General features: G+C 40.4%; 1 protein-coding gene across 1 annotated transcript; it reads left to right on the forward strand.

The window, feature by feature from the left end:
• The first annotated feature begins 7,909 nt into the window (after positions 1 to 7,909).
• LOC124096417 (interferon-induced protein with tetratricopeptide repeats 1B) lies at positions 7,910 to 19,974 on the forward strand. Its single transcript, XM_046450268.2, has 2 exons — positions 7,910 to 8,067; positions 16,199 to 19,974. Exons 1-2 carry the CDS (start codon positions 8,063 to 8,065, stop codon positions 17,601 to 17,603), a joined length of 1,410 nt encoding a protein of 469 aa, XP_046306224.1. The 5' UTR covers positions 7,910 to 8,062; the 3' UTR covers positions 17,604 to 19,974.
• Positions 19,975 to 20,127: the final 153 nt, after the last annotated feature.

Here is a 20,127-nt window from a genome sequence, read left to right on the forward strand (position 1 = left end):
AATTAATTAAAATTAAATCTAAAACTGAGTCCCTCAGATGCACTAGTTACATTTCCAGTGTTCAGTAGCAACCTGGGATTAGTGACTACCACATTGGGCAGCACAGATTCAGAACATTTTCAACATTACAAGAAGACTTCTTGGAACCTGTGTAAGGTTTCTTTGCTTTTACACTATTGCCATTGGGTTAGCTTTTCATCACTGTGACCAAGAACGACTTACAGGAGGAAAAGTTTATTTTGGGTTTATGGCTTCAGGGGTCTCAGTCCATGGTCAGTCAAATTCATTACTTTGGGCCAGAGATGAAACAGAACAGTGTGGCAAAAGGGAATGGTGGAAGAAAACGGCTTAGCTCAATGCAGCCAAGAAGCAAAGAGAGAAGATAAGACTCTAACAACAAAATATAAACCCCAGGGAATACCCCCAGTAACCTATTTCCTCCAGTATGTGATGTTAATTAAATGGATTAATCCACTGGTTAAGTTATAGCTTTCATAATTTAATTATGAGCTTTCAAGGGGAACCTCATGTCCAAACTGTAACAGCCATTTTGAGCCAGAGGATTCTTTGTCATGAGGAACTATTCTGTACATTACAGGATTTTTAGCATCAGTCCTGGCCTCTGCCCACTGGATAACTATAGTACCTCCATCTCCAATTATGAAAATAATAAATTTTTTTAAAAAAATGGCTGTAGGTATTGCCAAAAGTCCATAGTAGAGGTGCCACAGTCTGGCTGGGCACAAATGCCGCAGTCTGGCTGGGCACACAATCACGAGCCACCACACAGCTTGTAGATTCAAACAGCAACTCTTTATTCCCAAACTCACACCAGCCGTCTACAATCACGTTCTGGGTAAATCCACGCTCTCTGCCCAAATCCACCTCCACTGGGCTTCTATCTCCAAAATATACTGTCTGAATCCCGTGAGAACTCAAGGGGAACTCAGGCAGCAGGATACGCCCTATTCCCAGCAGGAATAATCTTAAACCTTAAACCTGGAACCTAAACCGGGAATGCCCTAATCCGCCTTGGTCCTTGAGCAAGGTCACCTACATTCAATGTCACTGCAACATGGGGTACGCTGGCAAGGAAATTGTCATACCTACTTGGCTAATGGCTCCCAGCAGGTATTGCCAAAAGTCCATAGTAGAGGGAACAAAAATGTCCTTTGCCAGGAAAAACCTTATAAGTGCCTTAGAAAAACTGGCTAAAAGGCGTGTGAACCAGAATGTGAGTGTTGTGGAGAGTGTCAGCCTCCTGAGGCTCAGCCACGAATTGAGAGGGGAAGTGAAGGAGGCCCTGCTGTGCTATGAGAGGGCTCTGAGGCTCACTGACCAGCTGAACCCTGTGTTTTGAGGAAGGGGCCCCACCTCATTTCATCTACTCACAACTAAATAGAACAACAAGCTTTCCTGCTTGCTGCCTCCCAAAATGTATAACTGATGAAATAAAAAAGTAGGTGGCGACAGCACATGCCCTCTCCCCTGCCTGCCTGCTCCTGCTTTCTCCCTGCTGCCTTAGTGCTTAGGCCAGGAGCATCCATCCTCTCATCTGGCATCCCTGCACTCATTGGCCCTGGATGAAAATCCTGTTTGACACCCAGCAGCTGCTGGATACATCAGGATCCTTTTCCTAATGACTGTTCCTTCGAAATGAACTGCTTCCTCCTTCAGTGAGGCTGTTGTCCTGGACCAAGGAGAATTCAACAGAAAGGGGTTATTTTTGGGGGGAGGGCTGGTGGTACTGGGAATTGAATTCGAGGACACTCAACCACTGAGCCACATCCCAAGCTCTTTTTTGTATTTTATTTAGAGACAGGGTCTCTGAGTTGCTGAGTGCCTTATAGTTGCTGAGGCTGGCTTTGAACTTGCAGTCTTCCTGTCTCAGCCTCCAGAGCAGCTGGGATTGCAGGTGCAGGCCATCACACACTGCCAGGGTTTCTTTTTTATGTGGCCAGGTCTCCTCAGGCACTTCAAGATCTAAGAGCAACACAACTTTTCCTCCTCTAAAATCATTCCTGACAGGTCTTTTGGTTACAGCAAAGAAAAAGCTGAACAAACCACATCACTAAAAATTTATTCACAGCTAATAAGACTTTTGATGTTTTAGGGAAAGAAAAACCTGTCTGGAATGTGCAAGCTGAAAATGACATAAACAGCTCCCTATAGTGATATATTTTATATGTGTATATATTCGTATCACATATAAAGAGAACCCTAAGAACATCTTTTGAAGTGTTTATTGCGTGGTATGTGATATCATCTCCTTCTTCACCTGACCCAAAGTATTCATTAAAATTTGCAAAAAGTACTAACTCTTACAGTGTGTTTTGTTGGCCGCATAACAAAAGAATACATAGGAAAGGAAAGTGTGTGAGGGAAGGGGAGAAGGGGTAAGGCAGGGTAATAGATTTGATGAATAGAATCCAAGTTTGTTATATGTATGAAAATGTTTGTGTATGAAAATGTCATAGAGGAACCCATTATTTTTTCAATTAATATGCACTACAAAATATAATGAAACTTTTTAAAAATATATATTTTTAGTTATAGATAGACCTAATATCTTTCTTTTATTTATATTTATGTGGTGCTGAGGATAGAACCCAGTTCCTCACACATGCCAGGTGAGCAATCTACCTCTGAGCCACAAACCCAGCTCGTGAAAAGGTTTTATTAAAATATTTTGAACAAACCAAGAACTGTAGAACCAACTCACACAGCCCTGGGAGGCCAGAAGCAACAGAAGTAAAACACAGTGATCACATGGCATAGTATCAACTTCATGGCTCTTTGCAGGACAGACATTGAGAGGATGGCAGCATCAGCATTCTCCACGGGTGGAGTTTTGGTAATGTGATGAAGATCACCTTTGATCACTTGAACAGGACCATGTGAAATCCTGAAATCTTTTCAAATTAACTATAAATATCCAACAAAATGTTCTAACATCACCAATTCTTTGAGTGTGTTTGGTTAGAAACTTCACAAAATATGTATATTCCCTGTTTGGGTGGAAACAGAAAACTGTAGAATCCACTCATGCACCATCACAAGGACCAAAGCAAAGACATTCATGCCAATACCAACACTACCAAAGTCTTTAGAAAAGACAGGAGGTGTTCAGTTCTTGAAGCCACAAAATTGGAAGGCTGAGTTATTGACACATGAAATTGGCCATACACACGCATATTCATATCACATATAAAGAGAATGCTAAGAACATCTTTTAAAATTCTCTCAATTTTCTCTGCTTGACAATATACATGATGAAATGTTTGGATGAAAGAGCAAATAAGCCAAAATATGCATGAGATAGAAGATAAACCCATGTGGAGAGGCAGGGTTCCCAGGGAGTTGAAATACACCACAACTTCACTTATTTAACAAGATATACCTATTAAACAGAAAGAGATGGGTGGGGAGAGAAAGAGAGAGAGAGAGAGAGAGAGAGAGAGAGAGAGAGAGAGAGAGAGGAACTGAGGGAGAGAGAAAGAGAAAAATTTCTGTGCTTTGTTCTGCAATCATTCTGGAAGTTTCTTTTGTTTTTGTAATTCTGAGGCTGCCTGTGCATTTTGGAATTGGTCACATGAAGAACGATGTTGGTATCAGAGAAGGAGCTATCCACTTGAGAGCAAATACACAGAGATATAAGACAGAATCAGTTGAATAAAAATCCTGAGTACCTGAATTTATAAGATGAGCTCATTAAATTCCATTTTAAAACACACACACAATGTCAAGTTCCTTTTCCTGGTCTTAATTCTGTTCTACAGTTATATAAAATATCACCATTACAAGAAATTTCCTGAGGGAACAAAGGAAACTTCCTGCCACTTCTTGTAAGTTATTGTTTCAGAAAAAGCCTGAACTTTAAAACATTGACATAGGGCTGGGGCTGGAGTTCAGTGGCTGAGCCCTTGCCTGGCATGTGAGAGGCACTGAGTTCGATTCTCAGCACCACATGGAAATAAAAAAAATAAGAAAGGTACATTAACAACTAAGAAATTTTTACAAAAAAAATTTTGACATAAAAATTCTGCTGGTACTTGAGTAGTTTGTAGTAAGCCAAATTGTGGTTCAAGGTAGGCGAGTGGTCCCTTGAAGATGTACAAATATGTGTGAAAAATCAGACCATTTACAAAAAAGGTATTGCTGCTGTCTGAGTCCTTTCTTCATAGAGTGATTTGAAGCAATTAAGAATAATCTCAAAAGCTGTGAACATATTTAATACAGTGGTCAAAACACGGAGTTGCATATTTCAAAAAACAGGCTGAGGCTAAGAATATCCTTCTGATTAAATAAATTTAGGTGAGAATAAGATGTGTAATTGACAACAATATGCCAGATGTTCAACTACCCAATTTTAAATCTTGAGGATAAATAGCTTTCAGCCTGACTTATGATGAACAAAAAACTCTAAGGAAACTCAAAAATGCAAGAAAGCATCCCCAAGGCCCTGATGGGAGCCCAGCTGCACAGCCAAATTCATGCTCTCAGAGTTTCTTTTTAACATTGAGTCTGGGGGCCCACTGCACATCCTGACAGGAATTCGATTAATCTTGGGCATGGCCTAGTGGGAATTATTTTTAAATATTTTTAAATAATTTTTAATTATTTTAAAATATGGGATTGATGGCTTCAGTGAAGTCTTTACTCTTCATGATCCTAGCATGGAAACATCCTGTTCATCCTTCAAGGACACTGCAGTGCTCCCATTTAACTACCAGTACTCCAAACAAACATAGCAACTTCTGCAGTGCATGCTAATTTGTAGGATGTCCAAGAATACAGAAAAGTTCACTGAGGAAAGCAGGGCCACCTAGGGGTTGAATTTGACTCTATCAAGAAATTAACTGTTTTGTGTGTCTGTGGGTGATGCTGGGGTTGTGGGTGCCAGGCAAGACACTGACTGGCATCTCCAGCCCATTTAATTCTTTTTTATTTTGAAACACTCTATCACTAGGCTGGCCTCAACTTTGTGATGTTCCTGCTTTAGCCTCCCAAGCATCTGGAATTACAGGCATGTACCCTGACACCTAGGAGAAACCAGAATTCAATAGGCAACCATGTCATTATCCCCTATTCTACATGGCCTTTAGCAAACTCATCAGAGACTTTAGACCACAAGTCACAACCTTAAAACAAGTAGGGGAATTTTGTATGATACACATTCCCAATAGTGTGCAACTGGATGTATGAGGCATTTTAGCAAAAATAACTCATGTCTGTCCATATAACAATAATTATTCATTTTATGATGTATATTATAAGTATATAATACAATATTATATAATAATAGACATTATTATTGTTATGTACCACTAGAATGGCCATCCTATGTATCAAAAAGAGAATGAGGAGTTCCTTGTCCACTGTGTCTGTAGGGCAACAACACAGAGTAAGAAAGACGTTGATATTGACCTCAAAGAAAGGGAAGTGTGGCCAGAGATTGGGTTCCACACCAGTAAACAAGACCAGTTCAGACATACAATAAGCACCAGGGATCCCTGAGGCCCTGATCAGAGCCCAGGTGCACAGCCAAATCCATCCTCTCAGAATTCCTTTTTAACATTGAGTCTGGGGGCCCACCGCACATCCAGACAGGAATTCCATAGATCTTGGGCAGGGCCTAGTAGGAATTACTTTTAAAACTTCCCTGCACATGACCCTTCTGTGTTATGAGGGTCGAGATCTGCATAGCTATTCCAAATCACTTTTTTTTATTAGCCTAGAGAAAGGAGGTTCACAGAGGTCTGTAGGTTCTCACAACTGTCCAGTGTCTTGCAGACATGGTCTGGAATTCTGGGAAAACACTCAGAAGCTAGTACTGATATTACATTTCTTCAAGTTTCGTTTTCCCCAGCTCCAATTTTCTATCTTATCTTTGCACATGTGCCAGTGCGTGCGCTTGCACACACACACACACACACACACACACCTTTTCTTCTTTCCTCTCCCCTTAATGTTTCTCTTCCTGAGTTGTGCAAGGGTCTGTTTTGTTTTTTATTTTGAAACACTGTCTCACTAGGCTGGCCTCAACTTTGTGACGCTCCTGCTTTAGCCTCCCAAGCAGCTGGAATTACAGGCATGTACCTGTAATTCTCTAAGCAAGGTGGTCAATAACAAACCAGCCTGAGCCAGATCTTCACAGAACCAGAACCAATGACATTTCAGAGCAATGACAGGCAAAACACTTCCTCCCTGCTCTGCATGCTATCTAGCACTTTGGGAAATGGACAGCCCAAATGTTCTCTACCCATGAGAATTCTAAACACACTATCAAATAACAGATCCTTTCTAATTGATTGATATTTGGCATTTTATTATAGCCTGAACATCTGATGACTACAGGAGAAAACCTGTCTCATTGATTCAGCAACTTGTACTTATGTCTAGCTTTGCGAAGACCTCCAGGATGTCCCTGTGGAAGCTGATGGAATTGATGAGGACTGCAGTGGGGGATGAGCTGGGCAGGAGGGGTTGAGCAGGACCTGTTTTCATCAGGCAGTGTGTCCAGGGATGCTTTATAAGAGGAAAACTTCTTGATGCTACTCTTCTTTTGATTCTGGTTTGAAAAGCAAAAGGAGGTAACTTCTTTAGAGGAAGCATTATTTTTAATTTGGTGACTGAAAAGAATATCAGCAATCACCTTTGCTTGGCGTGCCTCAATGTGCCAAGTTGTTGCTAAGATGCTTAGTGTTTAAACTCGAAGTCTATGAACTAGGTTGAGGTTGAGTGGGAATTTGAATCAGATGAATGCATCCATGCTGGAGCAATAGAGGGTTTTCTACCTAAGGAATCCTTTTTTAAAAAAATATTTTTTAGTTGTGGATGGACACAATACCTTTATTTTATTTATTTATTTTTATTTGGTGGTGAGTATCGAACCCAGTGCATCAGCATGAAGCAAACATTCTGCCAATGAACCAGAATCCTTGCCCTCAGGAAACCTGTGTTTGTGTGTGTGTATGTGTGTGTGTGTGTGTGTGTGTGAGAGAGAGAGAGAGAGAGAGAGAAAAAGAAATATTTGGTCTTTGTGGGGAACTTTTAATATTTTTCTCTGTGAATGTTTAATAACTTGAGTCTGGGAAATTAACTAGCAACACAGAGTGTTTAGGCTGCTATCTGAAATGTCCCCCAAAATCTCATATTTTGAAAGTTTGATTCCCAGTGCAGCATTGCTCAAAGGTGGCTCTTTCTGCAATTCATGGGATCATGAGGACTCTGATATCATAAGTGGATTAGTCCACAGATTCATCATTTGAATGAGAAATTAGGAGGTGGTAGAAACTGTAGGGTGTAGGGCCTAGTAGGAGGGAGTGGGTTTTGGATACATAACTTTGGGCACTCTATCTTGTGCTTCTCTCTCTCTCTCTCTCTCTCTCTCTCTCTCTCTCCCCCCCCCCCGCCCTACCCATGCACCAGTCAGTGCTTCCCATCTGCAATGTAGTGGGGTCTTCTCCTTCACTATGCCTTTCCACATGATGATGACACAATACATAGGAATGCAAACCTCTCAAAAATGCAGCACATTTAGGATAAGATTCCTATTCAGAGAATTACATAATTCTATGCCATATCTGAACAATCCCTGTTTCCAGGTGGGCAAACAGGAAGCTGAGGGGAGGCATGACTTCTCCAAGTTCACATAGCCATTTTCACAGGTCCTGCTGCCATAAGCTCAGGGGACTGACTCTGCAGTAACTCCCATGTCCTTGCCCCCAAGGGTCCTCCAGGCTGAGAGACAGGAATTCACACCTCAGGACAATCTCTGTCCCAGGTCTTCTTTCAACCAGTTCTCAAAAGGAAACAATGAAGGAATCTCCATCTCTGCTTAAGTTTCAGTTTCTATGAGCAGGAACTTGCCAGTTTCACTTTCCACTTCCAGATTCCACTCTCCTATTGTATGCAGACAGGGGCAGATTACATCATCGGTTGCTTATAAAGCCTTGTCCTGGGTTTCATTAGGAGAATACCTACAGACAGACCACCAGATCTCTGAAAAGCCCACTCGACTGAAGAAAACTGTAGAACTGCAACCTCATTCACAGCAACCATGAGGTGAGAAATTCTCTGCTTTTTTGTCCGCAAGTCTAAAGGTTTAGAAGCAAAATTAATCAATACTACCTCAACAGGTTGATTCTCAGGCCTCCTAAACTTTCTATTGAGTATCTGTTCATAGACTAATGTGTGTGTGTGTGTGTGTGTGTGTGTGTGTGTGTGTGTGTGTGAGTGTAACATGCAAGTGCATTATAGCCACAGCTAAGCTGTTGTATTCATGTAGGCATTTTCATTTCTGAGGATGAAAATTGAACTTATGTAGGTACATTTATGCAATTCCTGGAGAAGCGTAGGACAGAGGAAATGAGTTTTGCAAGAAGAGAGAAAATGATCCCAGAATCAGAAATTCTTTTTCCTCACACTATTTCCCATCTAGGGAAAGGGGATGAGCTTGTCAGGTTAGAGACATCTCTTTCTCCTCACTCCTCATTTTGGTAAAAAAGGACCCACACAGTAGTGTGAGGTTCAATGGAGCCTCCCAGATGTCTGGGGAGATACTGTGGGGATGGGGTGAGAAGCTCATGGCCTTCTTCTGGAGACTCCTCAGCTCACCTTCTGAGGGTCCAGCTCTGATGAAGCTCTGAGTAGATTGAAGGTGAGCAGATCACATTTCCTGGGGCTGCCCATCACCTGCAGGTCCTTGGCATCTACCTGTCCATGGGTCTTGGCTGGTGGTCTCTGCTTAGGAACATCCACATCTTCCTTATCAGAAAGGCCCAATGGGAATTTCTCTATGGTCCCAGCTGAATCTTGAATCAAGCAACTCCTGAGATCAGCAGATATAATTCTTTTAGTTAATATTGATTGACTTGCAAATGTCCCTTCTGGGCAAAACTTGTAAGAGGCAGAATTTCCAGAAACTACAAAACCACAGGTCAACCCTCTGCCAAATATTGACTTGGAACTGAAAATCTAAAATGAGAAAGAGTAATAATACCAAAGGATACAAGGTAGCTATCTAATTCTGAATAATTATTCAATGCTAATCTGTTTTCTAAAACTATTTTGTAAATTATTACATTGAATCCTTAAAAGAAAATTATGAGGCAATTATTTATCCTAATTTTACAGAGGTATTGTCTGACTTAGATAAGCTAGGATCACCCAGTCCATAAGAGGTGGAGCTGAGATACAAATAAGACACTGTATTAAACTGTTAAGCCAATTTCTGTAAAAGAGTTACAGTGTGGTTTCCGGACATCATTTCAGATGCCATCCTAATCAGTTGTTCCGTTTTGATGGTTTAATGTAAATTTCAATATGTGCCACGACAAAATATGTATAAAATAGCACTAGGATGAAATTTGCCATTTTAAATTTTCAAAGTCTAAAATTTACTGGTATTTATCATCTTTCTTGTTTTTCTCCCCACCCACTGGTTGAGCTTCAGTGTCCCTGAAACTCCCCAATTCCTGTTCTCCCTGCAAGGAGTCTTGCTGTCGTTTCTCTGGGATCTGTTAGTGAGAACTTGCTTCTGTTATTTCCCCTGTGTCTTGGAGTGGCTGTCTCTGTGTCTCTCCTGATGGACATGTCTGCAGTAGAGAGTGGTTACTTTGTTGTGAAGAAGGCAGAGAAAGTTCAACAGAAGCCAATGGATCCTTTTCCAGTATAAAGAGGTTTGCTGTGAGGGGACAGGGGACACGTGGTCATGGGTCAGACACACAGGTATTGGGCTGTACACCAGGATGAAGAAGTAGCCACTGAAGGCACACTGCAGATATCCAGGAACAAATACCATGAAGTTACATCAGAGCAGGACAAGAGTTTACAATCACACTCAGGAGAAATCTCAAAACCAAAGAAGTAGAAGAAAAAAAAAGTTGAACACTACAATGTCCTTTTGTCCTGTGTTCCTTCATCTGCCATAAATTTGCTTTTTTGGAGGGGGCAGCACTGAACATTGAACCCAGGACCTCTCTCAGGTGAGGCAAGCACTCTACCATAGAGCTACATTCCTAGCCCTTTTTCACATTGTATTGTGATAAGGGCTCTCACTAAGTTGCCCAGGGTAGCCTCTGACTTGCAGTCCCCTTGCCTCAGCCTCCTGATAAGCTGGATTACAGGCACACACACCTACACTTGGGGACCATCATGTTTTAAAGGCTCTTCCCTATTGTAACATTATCAGCCTTTGTTGCTTTCCATGGCTGAATAATATCCAGTTGTGTATATCCATTTATCAAATCAAGAACATTTGTGCAGTTGTCACCTTTGGCTATAGATAGTGCTGCAATAAACATCCATGCACAAGTGTTGCTTTCAAACCTGTTTCCAATTGTTTTGAGCATCAACGTATGCTAAAGATACACTCATTTCAGATAGTGGTTGCAAATATTTTCTATCATTCTGGGAGCTCTTTTATCAGTCTGTTGATTGTGGCCTTTGATGCACAAATTTCTTCATTTTGGTCAAGTCCAACTCATCTCTTTTTCTGTTGTTTCCTGTGATTTGATTGTCACAGCCAAGAAAACATTGCCAAATGCAATGTCAAGAAGCTTTTCCCTTATATTTTCCTCTGCAAGTTTTATTGTTTTAGTCTCACATTTAGGTTTTTAATTCATTTTGAGTCATTTGGTATACTAAATAAGGTAGAGGTCCAACTCACTGTTTTACAAATGGTGCTCTAGTTTTTCCACAGCATTAGTTATAAAGACTGTCCTTTATCCCAGTGAGTGGACTTGACATGCTTGTCAAAGTTGCTTCATCAATGTTCTGAACTGAATCTCCAAATCACAAGTTCAAATCTCTAAATATTAGCTTTAATGTGACAGTCTCTTAGATAGGGTCTAGAAGGAGGTAGCAAAGATTAAGGGGAAACATAGGATGAGGCCTTGCTTCTCTAGAGCCAATGTCATTATAAGAAGGTAAAGAGATACTTAAGTTGTCTGCATCCATGGGCCAGGGAGGGATGGCCAAGTGAAGTACAAAGTAAGTGGCCACTGGGCTGGGGTTTTGGCTCAGTGGTAGAGCGCCTGCCTAGCATGTGTGAGAGTTCAATTTTCAGCACCACATGTGAGTAAACAAAATAAAGGTATTGTGTCTACCTACAACTAAAAAATATTTAAAAAATAAATAATTCAAGTGGCCATCTCTAAGTCAGTGGCCTTCTATAAAGAGCCCTTGCTAGGTACCATAGGCACACATTTTTACTTGCAATTCTAGCGTCCATAACCCTGAGAAGAGTTCTACCACCACATGCTTTGTTATTATGGCAACCTGGGCTAGTAATGTAACTCTACAGATGAGAGTTTATTTCCAGGGTCTCTCTTTTCTTGGTCTATGTGTTTCTACTGCCTTTCATATGGTCATTATGCCACACCATAATGTTTGGATTTCTATAGCTTTGTATTCACCTCTGAAATCAGAAAGTGTGAGAGGTCCAGCTTTGTTCTTTGTTCTCAAGATTATTTTGGCTATCTCAGTGCCTTTGTGTAATGGTTAATCTGCATTGCCAACTTGATTGTGTTAACATTATAGGTGTTTCTATCAGGGTGTGTCTATGAATGATTGGCATGTGCGATAGCCTACCCAAATGGAGAACCTCCTTACGTTTGGGCAAAGCTAACCAATAGGATGATGGCTTAAATGGAATAAAATTTGGACGAAGAAAGAGGCAGCAGCAGATGCAAGCTGGATTCTTCCTGAAAGTCTTCTCGATTGCTTCTACCATATCTGAGGAATCAGACTCTCTCTTCTTTACTTTTCTAAAACAGACTCTGACAATGATTCTCCAGAAGACTTTGTGCTCAGACTAGAGTAGCACCATTGATCCCTCTTGTTCTGAGGCTTCAGCCTCTTTGACTGCACAGCTACTGGTTTTCCCAGCTCTCCAGCCTACAGATGGCCATTGTGGACTATTCAGCTTCTGGTTGCATAAGCCCACCTAATAAGTCCCCTTTTTATAATTATACTTCCTGTTGATTCTGTTCCTGAGAACAGAACTGTTCCAAAGAACATTCTGTTCCAGAAAACCCTGACTTATAATATACTGAGACACCATATGAATTTTAGGATGAAATTTTCTACTCCTGGAAGAAACTTTCCGTGGAACGTTGGTAGGGATTGCCCTGAATCTGTAGCTCACTTTGGGCAGTACTGACAACTTAGCAATATTAAGCTTCTGGCCTATGAACTTGGGATGTCTTTCACTTTTCCGTGTGTCTTCTGTCTTTCAAAAATAGCTTGCAGTGCTCAGTGTAGTCTCCTTTTCCTCCTTGATTGAGTTTATTCTTAAGCACTTCATTCTTCTCCTTGCTATTGTGAATAGGATTGTTTTTTTCACTTCTTTTGAATTGTTCATTGTGTTTAGAAACACAACTGAGTTTTGCATACTGATTTTGCATTCTGCTACTGTGCTTCATTTGTCTAGTAGTTATAACAGTTCTTGTGTGGCCTCTTGAAACTCTTGTACATATAATTTATGCTAATTGGAAAAGGTAAAAGCCAGAATACTTACCTTGTTCCAGATGCTAGGAAAAAAGATTTCATTGTTAATTTTTTGAAAATTGATTTTATTTTGTTAAATACATGACAGTGGAATGCATTACAATTCTTATTACACATATAGAGCACAATTTTTCATATCTTTGTATATAAAGTATGTTCATGCCAATTCATATCTTTATACATGTACTTTGTATTTTTTGCATTACAATTATTATTACACATATGTACCACAATTTTTTATATCTCTGTATATTACATATGTTGACAATCAATTTGTGTCTTCATACATGTACTTTGGATAATGATGTCCATCACATTCTACCTTCCTTGCTAATCCCCTACCTTCTCCCTTTCCCTCCCACTCCTCTTTCCTAGAATTCATCTATTCTTCCCATGCTCCCCCTCTATTCTCGATTCCTCTGATGCTCCCCCTCCCTACTTCACTATGAGTCAGCCTCCTTATATCAGAGGAAAAAATTGGCATTTGTTTTTTTTGTGGGGATTGGCTAACTTCACTTAGCATTATTTTCTCCAATGCCATCCATTTGCCTGCAAATGCCATGATTTTATTCTCTTTTACTGTTGAGTAAAATTCTATTGTGTATATATGTCACATTTTTTTTTTATCCATTCATCCACTGAAGGGCACCTAGGTGCGCTCCACGGTTTAGCTATTGTGAATTGGGCTGCTATAAACATTGATGTGGCTCTGTCCCTGTAGTATGCTGTTTTTAAGTCCTTTGGGTATATTCCGAGGAGAGGGATAGCTGGGTCAAATGGTGGTTCCATTCCCGGATTTCTAAGGAATCTCCATTACTGCTTTCCATATTCGCTGCACCAATTTGCAGTCCCACCAGCAATGTATGAGTGTTCCTTTTTCTCCACCTCCTCACAAAAATTTATTGTTGTTTGTCTTCATAATAGCTGCCATTCTGACTGGAGTGAGATGATATCTTTCATTATTTCTTCATTGAGGTTGATACTAGCTGTGGACTTTTCATATACAACCTTTATTGGGTTAGGACATTTCCTTCTGTTATCCTGACAGGGAGATAAATGTTGTTGATGGGTTTTCTGCAAACTGACTCTTTTTTTCTGTGACTCTGCTAATGATCATTTATGCTTATGGTTTTTATGTGTTGAACCACCCTGTTGTATAACATTCTCCACTTACCTGACATTCTTTACATTACAAATTAACAGCTGTAAGACTCTAAGGGGTACATGAGGTGATGATGTAGTGTATCTTCATCTGCATCTTGTGGTGCTTTCAGAGGTTTATTTTGTGAAAGAATGGTAGAGCTGTACACATGTTGTGGTAACCAAAGCAATTAGCTTGTGTTGATACTATACTAGAGTTGTAAAAGTTATAATTACTGGGAGAAATTGGGTATAAGATACACTGGATCTCATCACAACAACCTTTCATTTTATATTTATTTCAAAGTAAAAAGTTAAGGGGAAAAAAAAGCCAAGCTCACAGTTTCTTTTCTGTAATTCCAAGCTATCAGGAGGCTATGCCAAGAGGAACCCAGTCTGTGCATTTTAGTAAGACCTTCTATCAAAATAAAATACAAAGGGCTAGGGATGTAGTTTAGTGGTAGAACTATTGCCTAGAATGTATAAGGACTTGTGTTCATTTCTCAGAGGGGACGAAAAGCCTTTGTCTCCTATTATTCTCTGTTCAATGGTCTTCATTGTTTGTATCCACACACTTTATAGTCCCGAAGTCGATAATGTTCACTAAAGTTACACACTTCTAATCAGTCTTTCTTATTTTTTACTAATAGTTAAATAAAACCCTTTTACACAGCATGTGATATGGAGTGTGCTTTCCTTAAGCAGGGAAAAATATTAAAAGTTCCAAAAGGCCAGGGTGTCAAGTGCCATTGTTATCATAATGTTACAAATGTGATTCTAAACGGTGACTTGCTTAGAATGTGCTGGAACAATACTATGAAGCCAAGCAAACTACAATCACTATTCATGCCTGACTTAAAGATCTAAATACATTGATGTGGCTGCATCACTCTAATATGCTGCTTTTAAGTCCTTTGGGTGTAAACGGAGGAGTGGGATAGCTGGGTCAAATAGTGGTCCCATGCCACGTTTTCTGAAGAATCTCCACATTGCTTTCCATAAAGATTGCAGCAATTTGCAGTCCCTCCAGCAATGTATGAGTGTGCCTTTTCCCCACATCCTCACCAACTTTTATATTTGCTTGTATTCTTGAAGATTGCCATTCTGACTGGGGTGAGATGAAATCTTAGAGTAGTTTTGATTTGCATTTCTCTAATTGCTAAGGATGTTAAACATCTTTTCATATATTTGTTGATCAATTGTACTTCTTCTGTGAAGTGTCTGTTCAGTTCCTTAGTCCATTTATTTATTGGGTTATTTGGTTTTTTGATGTTAGAGTGTTTGAGTTATAATATATCCTGGAGATATATCAGAGGTGCACGTGGTAAAGATTTTCTCCCTTTCTGTTCGCTCTCTCTTCATGTTATCATTTTTTTTTTTTTTTGCTGAGAAGAAGCATTTTAGTTTGAATCCCATCCCATCTATTGATTATGTTTTAATTAGTTATACATGATAGAAGAATGCATTTTGATTCATTCTACACAAATGGAGCACACCTTTTCATTTCTCTGGTTGTAGACAATGTAGAGTCACACCACATGTGCAGTCATACATGTACCTAGGATAATGATGTTCATCTCATTCCACCATCGTTCCTGCACCCATGTCCCCTCCTCTTCCCTCTTTCCGCTTTGTGCAATCAATGTTCCCCCATTCTCCATCTGCCCCCCCTTATGGATCAGTATCCACTTATCAGCACATTCAGCCTTCGAGTTTTTGAGATTGGATTACTTTCCTTAGCATGATATTCTCCAGCTCCTTCCATTTACCTTCAAACACCATAATTTTATTCTTTTTAATGCGGAGTAATTTTCCATTGTGTATATATATACCACAGTTTCTTTATCCATTCATCTGTTGAAGGGTATCTAGGTTGGTTCCACAGTTTAACTATTGTGAATTGAGCTGCTATGAACAATGATATAGTTGTGTCACTGTAGTATGCTGATTTTAGGTTCTTTGGATATAGACTGAGGAGTGGGAGAGCTGGATCAAATGGTTATTGCATTTTGCAAATTGCAATTTTCTATGGAATCTCCATACTGCTTTCAACAGTAGTTCTACCAATTTGAAGTGCCACGAGAGTGTATGAGTGTACCTTTTTTTTCCCCACATCTTTGCCAAAATTTATTATTGCTTGTATTCTTGATAATTGCCATTCTGACAGTGTAAGATGAAATTTTAGAGGAGTTTTGATTTGCCTTTCTGTAAATATTAAATGGGGGGGGGGAAATAAGGGGTAGGAAGGATAATAGAATGAATCAATATTATTACCGTATATATACACACATTAACTATAAGACTGGCAGGATTCTACACCATGTACAACCAGAAGAATGACAAATTATACTCCATTATATATGATGTATCAAAGTGCATTCTACTGACATGTATAATTAATTAAAACATATTTTTTAAATTATTTTTAAAAATCTGAATACAGGTGAAACTTTCAGTTTGCACTAATATTGTAGTAGATGTTTCACTGGGGTTTTCCTTATGGCTGTTCCTCACCTAACAGATAAAATCCACTTTTTTTTCACAGTGAGAATGCAGATGATCATGGGATCCAGGACAAGCTGTGGCAGTTGAGATGTCACTTCACGTGGGGGCTGGAAATTGAAGACAATGCAATACCGGATTTAGAAAGCAGGGTCATGGAAGAGATTGAGTTCCTAGACACCAGATACAATGTGGGGATTCACAACCTTCTGGCCTATGTGAAGCACCTGACAGGCCAGGATGAGAAAGCCCTGCAGAGCTTGAGAGAAGCTGAAGACTTGGTCCAGAGGGAGCACGCAGACCAGGCAGACCTGAGGAGCCTGGTGACCTGGGGCAACTGTGCCTGGGTGTATCACCACATGGGCAGATTGGCAGAAGCCCAAACTTACCTGGACAAGGTGGAGGACACTTGCAAGAAGTTTGCAAGTCCCTCCCGCTACAGGCTGGAGTCTCCTGAGATGGAGTGTGAGGAAGGATGGGCCTTGGTGAAGTGTGGAGGGCAGTATTATGAGCGGGCCAAGGCCTGCTTTGAAAGGGCTCTGAGAGTGGAGCCTGAAAACCCTGAATTCAGCCTGGGGTTTGCCATCTCCTCCTTCCGTCTGGATTATGATGATGAAAACGTAATTTCTCTAGAGCCCCTGAGGAGAGCTGTCAGGTTAAACCCAGAAGATGCATATGTTAAGGTTCTCCTTGCCCTGAAGCTTCAGGATGTAGGACAGGAAAAAGAGGGAGAAGGCTACATTGAGGAAGCTCTGAACAGCACATCCTCCCAGCCCTATGTCTTTCAATATGCAAGCAAATTTTACCGAAAAAAGGGCTGTGTGGATAAAGCTATTGAGCTCCTTAAGAAAGCCTTGGAGGCAAGACCCGACTCTGGCTACCTGCATCACCAGTTAGGGCTTTGCTACAGGGCAAAACTGTTTCAAGTAAAGAATGGGAAAAATATGAACCCTAGAAGGCAGGAAAGAGAAAATGTGCACAGATGGGTTCAATTGGCTATAAAAGAATTCCAAGAGACTCTAAGACTAAGGCCAAGATTCGAGATGGCTTACGTTCACATGGCTGAAATGTATGCAGAAAGAGGCCTGTACCGAGAGGCAGAGGAAAATTTTCAGAAAGCATTATGCATGGATAACCTTGCTGACCACATACAGCAAGACATTCATTACCGCTATGGCTGTTTCCAACAATTTCACATGAGATCTGAAGACAAAGCAATCACCCACTATTTAAAAGGTCTAAAGATAGAAGAAATGTCCTTTGCCAGGAAAAAACTTATAAGTGCCTTAGAAAAACTGGCTAAAAGGCGTGTGGACCAGAATGTGAGTGTTGTGGAGAGTGTCAGCCTCCTGGGGCTCAGCCACAAATTAAAAGGGGAAGTGAAGGAGGCCCTGCTGTGCTATGAGAGGGCTCTGAGGCTCACTGACCAGCTGAACCCTGTGTTTTGAGGAAGGGGCCCCATCCCCCATTTCATCTACTCACAACTAAATAGAACAACAAGCTTTTCTGCTTGCTAACTCCCAAAATGTATAACTGATGAAATAAAAATGTAGATGGGGATAGCACATGCCCTCTCCCCTGCCTGCCTGCTCCTGCCTTCTCCCTGCTTCCTTAGTGCCTAGGCCAGGAGCATCCATCCTCTCTCCTGGCATCCCTGCACTCATTGGCCCTGGATGAAAATCCTGTTTGACACCCAGCAGCTGCTGGACCCACCAGGATCCTTTTCCTAATGACTGTGCCTTGGAAATGAACTGCTTCCTCCTTCAGTGAGGCTGTTGTCCTGGACCAAGGAGAATTCAACAGAAAGGGGTTCTTTCTTATGTGGCCAGAAACTCTGAGGCACTTCAAGATCTAAAAGCAAGACAAATGATCAAAGAGAAGAATATAAAAGGCGAGGCCTTGAGAAGTTCAGTATAACATTCCAGCCCAAGTACCATTTGCCCGGCCCCACTATACCCTAGACCTGCTGGTCAGTGGGCCCTTTATACAACCTTCTCATCATTTAACCTTTCATTTTCATGTGTCCAGCTGCTGGAAAATCACAAGGGAGCTATGTGATCCAAATACATAGCTGGAAATTTATTCATAGCTACAAAGACTTGATGTTTTAGGGAAAGAAAAGGGAAGTCAAAAACCTGTTTGGGATGTGCAAGGTCAAAATGACACAAATAGGTTCATACCATTTTTTGGTGTTTATTAGGTAGTATGTGATATAATATTTTTTACCTGACATAAAAATATTCAGTAAAATTGGCTAAGAGCACCAATTCTTTGATTGTATTTTGTGTGATATTCTAAAAAGATATATATTCTCTGTGTAGAAACAGAAAACCATGGAACATAAAAAGGCAGCCATGACAATTCAAATATCACCAAGTCTTTAGAAAACACAGGGAAGATATTCACTTTAGAGGGCATGGGATTAGAAGCCTGACTTATGTGACCTGGATCCCTGAGGGATGTTGACCAATGGTGGGGACTGGGAGTGGGAATGGGTTTGGTTGTGGCATTCATTTCACACTTGGGGAACCCACAAGTGACACATTTTTGATTTTGTTGATACTTAACCAAGAACAAATTTAGTAAATTCAACCAGAGGAAACTATTAGAACAGAAATATTGTCCTTTATTGTGTGTGGGAGGAAAAACAAAGTATGACTTGGGCTCACCAGGCCTCTCTCTGAATTTGTTACCATGACTGTTACAGAGTAACTTGGAGGGGGAGATTTGCCTCTGCTCACAGAATTAATCTAAATGAGAACTCTGAGGGCACATCTGTACTCATTGGAAGATACACACAAGGTACTTCTGGTTGTCACACTAGACAGCTCTTGGTTTGGCTCAGTTTTATAGTTGTTGGTAAATTGAAGGCCATTGTTCCGGGCCCATTGGATGGTTTAGGCAAAAAGATGTATGGGCATTTATATCCCTTTGGCTGAATTCATCACAAATGTAATGAAGCTAGTTGGTAAGTTGTCAGAAAGTGTGATTTCAATGCACCAAACTCACTCATCAATGAATATTGAAACATCCCCAGTACTCCAGGTACTAGAACCAAAATCAGTTTGCTAGCAACTAGTTTTTGAGTTTCTACAAGTTTGTGTGCATGTATGTATGTCTATGTGCATGCACGCAGGTGTGAGTATATATGCACTTGGAACAGCAAAACGTAACTTCTCATATAATCTCTTTTAAACAAAATCAGCTCTCAGACAAATAAGAGGCACTTGATAAGGCATAATGGGTTGGTTGACTGAAAGTCTTGTGAGTGCTAGTTTTGTGTAGCTCATATATGCAATATGTAGCAGAGAAGAACAGAGGACCGGGAGTATAGGACTGCATAGCTCTCTCTGCTTACGTGAAAATGAAGACTATGGAAGAATACATTAAACTTTGCAGTGTTTCCCCGTGCAGAAGAGTGTGGAAAAGAAAGAGGAACTGCAATAAAAGATAGACTTCTCTGTATTCACTTTTGAAACCATGTCAATGTTCTATGAAATTCCTATTTTAAAAGCCATCCACATATGTATGTGATTCATGAATTTATCTTTTTACTTTTTAGTTGTAGTTGACACAATACCTTTATTTTATTCATTATATGTGGTGCTGAGGATCGAACCCAGCACCCCGCACACGCTAGGCAAGTGCTCTACCGCTGAGCCACAACCCCAGCCCGCAATTCATGAAATGTTTAGCAATTAGTTATGCTGATTGCATTTTAATCCAACAACAAAGAAACAGAGAAATTGATGGATAGATAGAGAAATTAGTGGATTAATAAATATGCAATAGAGTAAACAAAATAAAATGTAAAATGTAGACTCTAGGTGTGTGAGTGTTCATTGCAAAATTCTCTCAGCTTTTCTGTTTGACAATGTGCATTATAAAATGCTTGGATAAAAAAAAGGCAATACTAATATCCAATTAGTAAAGCAGACTGAGTGACACAAAGGAGCCAAAATGTATATGGAA

The sequence above is a fragment of the Marmota monax genome, unplaced genomic scaffold (genome assembly GCF_021218885.2).
Source record: "Marmota monax isolate L192 unplaced genomic scaffold, Marmota_monax_Labrador192_F-V1.1 WCK01_AAM20220418_F8-fsc00004, whole genome shotgun sequence".
Taxonomy (NCBI): domain Eukaryota; kingdom Metazoa; phylum Chordata; class Mammalia; order Rodentia; family Sciuridae; genus Marmota; species Marmota monax.